The sequence below is a fragment of the Montipora foliosa genome, chromosome 5 (assembly GCF_036669935.1).
Source record: "Montipora foliosa isolate CH-2021 chromosome 5, ASM3666993v2, whole genome shotgun sequence".
In the NCBI taxonomy this organism is placed as follows: Eukaryota; Metazoa; Cnidaria; class Anthozoa; order Scleractinia; family Acroporidae; genus Montipora; species Montipora foliosa.
This window is the reverse complement of record NC_090873.1, coordinates 6,147,793-6,158,662: the sequence shown is the minus strand read 5'-3', so window position 1 is coordinate 6,158,662 and position 10,870 is coordinate 6,147,793. Positions and strand designations below refer to the sequence as shown.

The window sequence follows — 10,870 nt, the reverse complement described above, 5'->3', positions numbered from 1 at the left end:
TTCCGACAACACTTGTCGGAAGAGCGCCGTAATTTAGGGGAGAAAATAAAAGTTTGTCTTCAATGACTGACGTCCTTCATAAACCTCGAATTTGGCTATTTCACGTTGTTGTTTTGCAGACGACAGCAAAGAAATGGACAAAAGTGAAAAACGCACGTGTAGAGCGTGTAAAGCTTTTGCCTACTAAATATGCAAATTTGTGTCGTTCTCGTTGCTTAAGTTCCATATTGTTTCTTTGGCGTCTGCAACCGTTAGACTCGTAGCGGCTCAACTTACTGGTCACACCCTTGGCTGACCTTTAGCATGTACAAAGACTGTTGTGGCTTCTGTAGTAAGTTCGTTCAGTTCCACGTTGACCTTCATTGAGTAAAGTCAAGAAAGGTTTTTAAGAGAAGTAAGTTCATCATAGCACTACGTAGTCTTTACTGTGTGGGACAGATACGCAAGTTCCTTTTCTTTGTTGTTGTTTTTTTTTTCAACTCCCAGCTGAAGTAGTCCTGTGATGAGTAATCATTTAGTATTGTTTTGATTTATTTCGATCGTTGCATGCCTCATATGTTTCTGTTGAAATCACTGTTTTTCATTTAAGTCCGACTTCGTTCTGTAGTTATTATACATGTAGTTTTGCTAGTGTTCCTATTACGTTGTATTGTTTGAATGTTCGTTTTTTGTGCGGAACAGTCAGCTTTTATTGAATTTGTTGTAACGGTTCTTGGGTTACGTCCCCAGGTTTCAATCTTTGATCTTCGTAACTCTTCTCAAATTCCGCGAAGCGTCTCATGACTTATCCTGGTAGTCGCCGTAGCGACGCACATAGCAGAGGACCGCACAAATATGTGCTAAAATGCATGCTGCACGTGCAGCAAGATTCACTTTTTCCTTTTTTAACCAATGATGTTTTCGTTTCGTGGCGTTGTCGTAGTCGTAGCCGCATTGGTGTTAAGTGGGTTGTCGTGATACGATGATGTAGTGCATTAATTTGTATATGCTAGCATTTCTCAAATGATCTTTCCTTTTTGAGGTTAATTAATGGCATATCAGGGCTGGAGGCTTTGCGCGTAAACTACGATGGCAGCAAAAGTGTTTGACTGATGTGAAATGCACGACCAATTGCACATGTCATTGCATAAGAAGACCTTTTTCCTCTGTCATTTAAAGATCACGAATCTTTCGTCCTGTGCAGTTTTAACCAAAAATTTCTCGCATTTCAAATCTCACGCGCCGGCTACTCGGAGGTGAGTAGTACTCCGAGTTAGCCAATCAGCGCTCGCGGAGAGCACTATTCACTTGCGTGGTATATACTAAAAAAACTATTTCATAACAGTGTTATTTCACTATTCACACAGCCTTAGATCATACCAACGAATATGGTGAAGGTTTAAAGCAGAAAAGCTATATCGAGATGAAAAAACAGGAGGCAAGCCAGGGATTGATTTCGTTAAGTAGAGATGGCAAAAGGTGAGTTCATTAGTTTCCAATTTTAGCTTGATAGAACAGTTTTCGGTGAAGTGTCGCCGGGAACAAACGACATAAACGTACGGCGATTGGTTTAAAAAACTCGCGCCAAAACACTCAACCAGTCAAAGGTAAACTGAAAACTAGTACTGATTGGTGATTTTCTTCCACGCTATTTCCCGCGCTCAGCACGGGTTCCATGAATTATCCCGCGTGTGTTAATTTTAGATCTCGGGCAGTCTATTGTTAAGCCCGGCCTTAAAGAATTTTCGTTGAGTCACCCCAAAGATTTCGATTTAGCCTTTTCACCTTTCCGAGCCTGTGCCACTACACTGGCATGGAGGGGGAAGTAGATCAGTGGTTCAGTAGTTCTTTACCAGTTCTTTCATTGTGCCATTGGCCGAGCTTTGGAATTTGAACTTTTTATGTGATTCTTGTTTTGTGTCAATCAATCCTTTATTACTGACACCAGTTGCGAGTGTTTTGGGAGCGGCTCTTTTTGACTCATCTACAAAGCTGTTTGATTGTTGAGTGTTGAACAAATCTACTTAACTTTGGCTGCACACGATTTATTTTACTGTTTCGGGCCTCGTTTGAGCAAGGCGGTTATAGGACCAGTGCACAATCCTTTCCGCACGCTCATTTTTGGGTGTCAATTGCACTCGGTGATCCGTCTTACTCGCTGGCACGTTATTCCCTTGGCGCTTTTCATAAAGAAAATTCCCTCTTCTCTGTCTCTAGAAGCGCCAGGCAGTTTCATAGTGCTGTCCCTTCGTGGTTTCTGTTTAACTTTGTTGCGTTCCTAATCTGTAAAGTTTCATTGAAAAGCTATGACACACAAGAGGCATTCACATTAGGAGGATTCCAGCACGCGAAGGACTTCAAAGTCTTAATATTTTTAATAAAAAACGCCCACAAATGATGAATAAATCTTCTCTACTTTGCGTTCTGTTACTTCTATTTGAAGAGCATATTATAATTAACAATTATTCCACGAGTGGGCGCTGCATATGCGGGGACCAGCCAATGAGGTGCGTAGCGCCGAGTTGGTTTTAACAAGCGCGAATGGAATAACTGTTTTATTAAATTCTCATTTAATTCTGAACGCTTTCTGTTACGTGCTGGAATAACCAAACCGCGAACAAGGCATAAGTGAAAACGACCTCCCGAGTAGGATATAAGGCACGCAACGAAAGTGTGACAACGAGTAGTTACCCTTTTCAGTATTATTTAATTAGTTTTACACTGTTACATTTACTTAGGTTAAAGATTAAGTTAAATAGGCAGTTCATAAAGCATGCTTACTGTCTTAAATGGCGATTCAGGAATTGATCTTGATCTTGATTAATCCAAGTTCCACCGATTGTAGAGAACATTTCTTGACTTTCTTGATTCACTGGATTCTTTCCATTCACTGGATTTTCTGTGTAGACAAACTCTTACGGAAGACTTCATAATGAACTCTGAACTCTTTGTCCGTTTTGACTATCGTCACTTTCTGCTCTCCGGATATAGCAAGGTCGAAGGTTTAATATAGCTTCACCATAGTTATCGCAGTTGATTATAGCTTCCTCACAGTATCGCATCCAATCATAGCATAAGTTCAATCACAGTCAGCCACGAGGGTAAGCTCTCGGGCAAGAGAGTTTTTTCTATTACTTACAAGACTACTTTTTTACTTTTACTCTAAGCATCTAGGACGTTCTGTTGCTATTTATAGAGGACTGATCATTACAAGGTCTACTGTTTGTGGAAACTGCTGAGTCATATCAAAGAAATTTCTGGAATATTACATATTGTAAGATAATTCTAGAAATGTTTGGAATTGCACGACAGATAAGCTACGAGTAATTCTGATCCTCATAACATTGGTCACTTGGAAATTAAAGCCAATCAGTTTCCAGCTTGGCAACACTTGACGCAATCAGTTTCCATATTAGGTCATGCAGTATATGAACTGATACCCGAGATTAAATGAGCCAATCAGAAAGATAGAAACGCAATATCCGACGTCGAAAATTTAATAATAGCTCATATAACATGATGACTAAGGCAATCAAAACTTTAAAATTGCATTATCCAATGATCTAGTTTCTTATGATGTAAATAATAAAAGGGTTTTCAAAGACCTTCGAAAAATCCATAGGTACAATCCTTATCATCGAGTTCCTTTAAATAGTTAAACTGCATTTGAATGAAGGCATTAGTGCGCGCACATGAGCACTTGCGCATACAAAAAGTAAGAGATTTCGCTCAAACTAAACCCGATAGCGAAATAAATGCTCCTTTTCTGTCAAACGAGCACGGTGACCCCCAATTTTTTTTTTCAGGTTTTTGCTAAGAACAGTCTAATAAAGAACATATTTGAAGAAGAAAAAAAGTTTGATAGTAGAACATGAATTTTTTTTGGAAAACAGTTCCGTACTGGGTGTATTTTACCCAAGGCGAGGACTTCAAGCTAACCACGGAACTGTCCCAAAAAATTGCACTATTCCCATAATCAGGAATCAAATTCGGCGTAAATGAAGCATTACTGCTTATGTAAATAAAAGAAGCTTTACTTTCAAAATAAAATTTTGTCTTTGAAGTAACCAAGAATAAATCTGTATGAGGGTGATTCGAATTTTTAACGGGAAAACAGTAAAAATACCCCATTTTAAGAGCCTGCTGACGCGTAAACAAGCACGGTGACCCCATTTTTTTATTGCATTTTTTTAATGTTCATATCATGAATGTTAATTATGCCAAGTTTCCAAAAAAGTTTGATACTAGAACAATTTCAAGGGAATTACCTTAAGTCCTTACTAGTAAAATAGTCAGTGTTGGTTTAATTAGTATTGGTTCTATGTTTAAATTTCTATAATTTTGAAACAGAATACTTATTAATCTATAAAAAAATCACACACTTAATTCACTAAGCGGAAACATGTTTTTCCCGCCTGATCTGAACGGATTAACATGGCTCGATTAAGGTGCATTGGATCTAGCAATCCAACTGTATCTGTACGCGAACAAGGGAATATGAGGTGAGTGAGCGAATCCCTCTGCTCCATGATAATCACTTTGAATTCATTTTTACATTGTGCGCATATTGCCACTATTTTATCCGTTGTTGCCATAAAAACGCGGTCCGATTTCAGACTAACTGACAAAAAAGGTGTGGGCCTTGAACTATAACCATGCACTATGACACAGAACTAATAATGGATTTTAAATACTTGTAATCCGAATAGGATTCGCTTACTTGCCCCTCGTTTTCTCCAGGCATAAATACAAACAATTATTCCCCATTAAGTTAAACACTGATTCCTCTTCTTCCCCTCAAGATAAGTATTTCTAGGATGGCACAGTCGGTTAGTGCGCGGCCTTGGTGCAAGAGGTCTTGAGTTCGATTCCCGGATCTCGCATCCTTGTTTCACAAGACCATCGTTTCACAAGATTCGTTTCACAAGATCCGTGTAGCTACGTAGCTTTAAATACCTGTAAAACGGAGCACTGATGGAGTGGGGGGAGTAAAATGAGCGCACCGTCGACCTCAGGTTTGTCAGTGATTAAAAGTTACTGTTACGAGTTATCGACGTTAAATAAGGTCTACTTTACTTTACTTTACTTTACTTTACTTTACTATTTAGGAACAATTATTAGGTATGTCAACACGGCCTTTGCGCGGAATTACACATATCACACAATTCTCTTGCTACTATCATGGGAAGGATCCTTGGCCCCAGACCTTGGCAACTGAATTTCTAAGTTTTCTTAATCTGTTGACGCAGTTGGGACAAACATCCCTTAAGCATCACAACGTCAGAATGTTCAGACCCAAGGCAGTTTAAATAGATGGTCAACGCACGATCAAAGTAATCTTTTGCTTGATTCAGGTCACCTTGGTTATGGAGTAATTGACCAACGTTGTAACAACAATTTGCGACATCGACATGCTGAGAACCAAGTCTTTCTTGGTAAATAGCAAGAGCCCGCTCATGATACTTTTTTGCTTGACCCAGCTCACCTTGCTCACGAAGTACATAACCCAAACTGTTAAAAGTCCGTGCGACATTGACATCCTGAGAACCAAGCCTTTCGTGGTAAATAGCAAGAGCCCGCTCATGAAACTCTTTTGCTTGAGCCAGCTTACCTTGGTCACGAAGTACATCACCCAAACTGTTAAAACTCCGCGCGACATTGGCGTGCTGAGAATCAAGCCTCTCTTGGTAAATAGCAAGAGCCCGCTTATGATACTCTTTTGCTTGACCCAAATCACCTTGGTAACGAAGTACATCACCCAAACTGTTAAAACTCCGCGCGACATTGGCATGCTGAGAATCAAGCCTTTCTTGGTAAATAGCAAGAGCCCGCTCATGATACTCTTTTGCTTGACCCAGCTCACCTTGGTCACGAAGTACATCACCCAAACTGTTAAAAGTCCATGCGACCGTGAAATGCTGAGGACCAAGCCTTTCTTGGTAAATAGCAAGAGCCCGCTCATGATACTCTTTTGCTTGACCCAGCTCACTTTGGTCACGAAGTACATCACCCAAACTGTTAAAAGTCGATGCGACATTGACATGCTCAGGACCAAGCCTTTCTTGGTAAATAGCAAGAGCCCGCTCATGATACTCTTTTGCTTGACCCAGCTCACTTCGGTGATAAAGTACATCACCCAAACTTTTAAAAGTCCTTGCGACATTGACATGCTCAGGACCAAGCCTTTCTTGGTAAATAGCAAGAGCCCGCTCATGATACTCTTTTGCTTGACCCAGCTTACCTTGGTCACGAAGTACATCACCCAAACTGTTAAAAGTCGATGCGACATTGACATGACGAGAACCAAGCCTTTCTTGGAAAATAGCAAGAGCCCGCTCATGACACTCTTTTGCTTGACCCAGCTCACCTTGGTCACGAAGTACATCACCCAAACTTTTAAAAGTCGATGCGACAGTGACATGCTGAGAATCAAGCCTTTCTTGGTAAATAGCAAGAGCCCGCTCATGATACTCTTTTGCTTGGCCCAGCTCACCTTGGTCACGCAGTACACGACCCAAACTGTTAAAAGTCGATGCGACATTGACATGCCGAGAACCAAGCCTTTCTTGGAAAATAGCAAGAGCCCGCTCATGACACTCTTTTGCTTGACCCAGCTCACCTTGGTCACGAAGTACATCACCCAAACTTTTAAAAGTCGATGCGACAGTGACATGCTGAGAATCAAGCCTTTCTTGGTAAATAGCAAGAGCCCGCTCATGATACTCTTTTGCTTGGCCCAGCTCACCTTGGTCACGCAGTACACGACCCAAACTGTTAAAAGTCGATGCGACATTGACATGCCGAGAACCAAGCCTTTCTTGGTAAATAGCAAGAGCCCGCTCATGATACTCTTTTGCTTGACCCAGCTCACCTCGGTGATAAAGTCTATCACCCAAACTTTTAAAAGTCAATCCGACATTGATATGCTGAGAACCAAGCCTTTCTTGGTAAATAGCAAGAGCCCGCTAATGATACTCTTTTGCTTGGCCCAGCTCACTTTGGTCTCGCAGTACACGACCCAAACTGTTAAAAGTCGATGCGACAGTGACATGCTGAAAATCAAGCCTTTCTTGGTAAATAGCAACGGCCAACTTAAAGTGTTCCTTCGCTTGTTCCAAGTCACCTTGCTTATGAAGTACATCACCCAAAAATTTCAAACAGTTTGCAACATCGACAGGCTGAGAACCAGGGTTCTTACGGCAGATACCAAGATGACGCTCATAATACTCTTCAGCTTGTCCCATGTCACCCAACTCATCATTGGCTCGTGTAGCATCTCGTTCAAAAACATCATCACGATGAGATAAATTCAGAGCCACGACACCGAAGGTTTTGGCTATAATAAAGTTACAATGAAAATAGCAAATTCGGCCTAACACAAGAAAATAACGTGGGAAACATTTCACCCTTATTTTATTATTTTTCTTAACCTCAGATATGTGTTCTTCAATTTCGGTTATCAGGCATTTTAAATGTGACACTAAGTGAAAGCTTTTAGTGACAGACTCTTCATAACCCGTTAGTCCGTTATCAACTGTATACTGATAAAATGACGTAATAACCCCATAAAGAACTTCAATATGTACAATTTCCAAATATTTTTCAGCAATTTTCTTTTGGATAGCATCTCGCACAACCTGATGAACGCGAACGAAGACGCTGCTTTCGTCTTTTTCAATTAAGATCAGTGAGCTTTCTTGAATCTTCAAACTAATAATATCTGCATCAGCAAGTTCGCTTCCTGCGCTTCCATCGTTTTTCTTCTCCTTATTCACAACGTAGTTGATCAAAAGTTCAAGGTTTAATGGTTGCTGAGCACAGAGAGAAATGAAATTGAAAGCGTGATTTAAAACTTTGTCAGTTGACATCACGCTGTTCACGGCCAGTGAAATCGCCTTGGTCATGGAGTTTGAATAGCTTGGATTGCTTTCGACAAGAAAGGCCTCAGTTTTTGCACGCTGACCGTCGGAAAGCTTCTGTAGATACTCTTTCCAGCCGAAGAAAGATGATATCTTTTCTCGCACAAGTCGGACAAACGTGGCGGCGCTTGCTAAGGCAAGGGGTTGATAATCTAATGCCTGAGCAACTTCTTTTCCGGCGTCATTGGCAGCGATGCCCGAGAGGGAGGCTAATAAAGTAAGAGCGTCAGACAGCATCATACCCTCGCTCACTGATATGTGATTAATGGAACACGTCTCTGAAGGTATAGCAGCTGTGTCTTGACAGGTTATTAACACCTGACCTTTACACCAGCTCGAGTTCCCCGTTTGTGGCAAATGATGACTTATTTCATTAAATCTTACAACATTGTCCACTATCAACAGCCAAGAAGAGTAAAGCTCCACTTTGGTGCTAATTAAGGACTTAATATTTGCGATTTTCTTCTTTAAATCCATATCTTTATCCTTCATAATGTCCGATAAGGCATCTTCTGGACACCTTAAATGTCGAGCAAAAGAGTAGTATGATTCCAACAGTGAATCGAGGTTCTGCGCATCTAGAGTCATTACAAATGTCTTTGTGCTAGCTTCGCTTGTTTCTTCGTCAAACCACTTCTCCGCGACGAGAGCAGCCAACTGAGATTTGCCGCTTCCCGGGTTTCCTGAGATATACAGGTAACTTAAACAGTTCTCGTTGGCTTCCTTTGGTCGCTTTAGCTTTTGATGTATTGCTATAACCTCACGATCTCGTCTGGCAACGTGATGCGATGGCTTGGGAGGAAGAACGAAAAACGGAGTAGCTTCACGCTGCAACTGCTCTTCAAGGGTCTTTCGACGCTGCTCTGTTTCTTTCACTTGTTGGAGTACTTTCGTCAACTCGCTTGTCGGAAAACTCGTTTGGTTTGTAACTTCCTTAATCTTCACATCGGAGAGGCTAAGTGCTTGAAAGGCAACCAAGACTTTTCCTACAGCATTTTTAAACTCTAGCTTCGTCAGATTGCCCTGTGGCAAATGAGCGAAATCTTGATTTCGAAAATTTCTTAAATCATCCACGCTTGAACGGATAACACGGTTTAGGGAACTCCCGATACAATCAGAATAAAGGATCCCGTAAAAGAGCATGGTACAATCCCATTCTGCTGTGTTGCCATTAACCATGGTTGTCAAAAGCTTTGCATTTCTTCTTCGGGTTGGTGGTGACTCCCGGTTTTTGAAGTCCTGTCCATTCTGGGGCTTGTCTTTCCATTCTCCCAGTGTTGCCTTGTAGCGACTGTCCCATTCTTGTTTAAAGATTGTCCGCAGACCCTCAGTTATTACATCTGTGGTGATGGAGCAGATCCTGAAGTAATTGAGTTGTTCCTGAGTGTATTCCGGACCAGTCGCCATGATCAATCCTTGTCGAAAATAAATTTGCGCAGTTAATTTGCTGTATGAAATCTGTTTGCTAAATTTTTTAAAGCTTCCTTGATAACAGTAAGGTGTACAAAAGCCAAAAGCATTAAAAGTTACGTTATAACTCTTTTCAAAGCGAGTCAAAGTGGAGATATTTTTTTTAAAAAGTGATTTCAATTGTCCTTAATGCGACAAATATTATGACTTGATCATCACCAACACTTCACACTTTCCCTCGTTTTGAAAGGCAGACTGCTAGCAGATCTTTTTAATTGCTTGTTGCTAAATATTAAGGACGGTGCCTACTAATTCAAAGGTATTTTGCGCGGTTTACTGAATATGCGGCCGCGGGAAAAGCAGATCTTAACAAGTGTTATTGAAATCCAAAAAGAAAATTAGGGGTAACCACCCATTTTTCGAAGATAATTAATCAACAATATTTGTAAAAGGTTTTAAAATACAAAGCAGTGTATGGCGTTCTTTTCCAAATTGAAACTCAGTTTTCTCTGAAAAATGCATGGCTACCCCCAATTTTCTTTTTCGATACCAAGATCACTTGCTAAGTTCTGCTTTCTCCGCATAGTTTTGAGCCGCGCAAAAATATCCCTGTATTAATAAGCACTAGCAATAGGAAAATCCGATTATCTCGAGATGTGCAGAACATATGCGCAATAACAATAGTAGGCACCGTCCTTGGTCACCTCGCAGCTCTTACAAGGTCTCACCTGATTGGAGACCACCCTTGAGGTTTAACAAAAGAACAAATAACAGAAACAATGGACCCTAGGCCTAAAACAAAAGGGCCATTGTTTCTGTTACCCTAGGCCTAAAACAAAAGGGCCATTGTTTCTGTTATTTGTTCTTTTGTTAAACCTCAAGGGTGGTCTCCAATCAGGTGAGACCTTGTAGGTGCTGCGAGGCTACCGGAAACTACAGCTAACTTCACGGACTGTCGCATGTATGCGTTTTCATGTTCACTTTGCTGAAATCTAACGCCCTTACCTCAAATATGTTTGTTTGCAAAGACAAATCGCTTGTGAAAGGCTGAGTAAAGTTGGTTGAAGTGTTCGGTTTTCCGTAAAGCAGTAATTTCTTATTGGACTTCCCACAGCAACAGGTCAATATCATTACTTGTCAATCATTGACTGTGGTTTAACAATAACATTAAAACGTTCCCTTTATTAATTAGGCATAGAAATTAATTATTGGCATTTTAAGGCAGTAACTTAATCGCATTTTATCAGACTGCACCAGCCTATTTTGATTGGCTTCGTTGCGCTATTTTCAGCGAATCAGTTTTACTTGCCATAACGTAACAAGAGATTTTTAACCTTTGGTATCACCTAACACGTTTTACGAAAATAATAGGAACGAAAGGAATGGGGATTAGGTGGCGTTAAACTGAATGTCTGATTCATAAATGAAAAACAAGACTCGCTTTATTAAGGCAAGGAAGTCCAATTTAGTGATGAGTTGATTAATATCCCGGCATTTTAGTGATCGATCGTGGCAAGAGATTATAAAGGTAAGAGAAGTAATCCCTTATACTGGCCCTATTC

The 10,870-nt window shown here is 40.6% G+C and overlaps 2 protein-coding genes across 3 annotated transcripts in view; both read right to left on the bottom strand.

Moving 5' to 3' along the window:
• Positions 1-5,201: 5,201 nt before the first annotated feature.
• LOC138004603 (nephrocystin-3-like) lies at positions 5,202-6,823 on the bottom strand. The gene is made up of 2 exons (XM_068851154.1): positions 6,725-6,823; positions 5,202-6,653 (listed from the first exon to the last, which is right to left on the bottom strand). The coding sequence occupies exons 1-2, from the start codon at positions 6,821-6,823 to the stop codon at positions 5,202-5,204; spliced, it is 1,551 nt and encodes a 516-aa protein (XP_068707255.1).
• The window catches only part of LOC138003477 (uncharacterized), a 7,151-nt gene continuing 3,092 nt past the window's right edge, over positions 6,812-10,870 (bottom strand). The window contains exons 1-2 of one of the 2 annotated variants that reach the window (XM_068849563.1): positions 10,314-10,380; positions 6,812-9,313 (exon numbers count right to left, since the gene is read on the bottom strand). In XM_068849563.1, the coding sequence (XP_068705664.1) occupies positions 6,945-9,305 (2,361 nt within the window). In that variant the 5' untranslated portion in view covers positions 9,306-9,313; positions 10,314-10,380 and the 3' untranslated portion in view covers positions 6,812-6,944. Of the gene's footprint in view, positions 9,314-10,313; positions 10,381-10,870 lie in introns of those variants that run through there. The other variant, XM_068849562.1, reaches the window with a different exon arrangement.

What these genes read in the sequence shown, in the direction of transcription:
- LOC138004603 (XM_068851154.1), bottom strand. Translation starts at nt 6,823, where the DNA reads ATGAGCGGGCTCTTGCTATTTACCAAGAAAGGCTTGGTTCTCGGCATG. An exon ending in TCGTGTACTGCGTGACCAAG is followed by an intron (nt 6,654 to 6,724) that starts GTGAGCTGGGCC and finishes CTTGATTCTCAG; the next exon opens with CATGTCACTGTCGCATCGAC.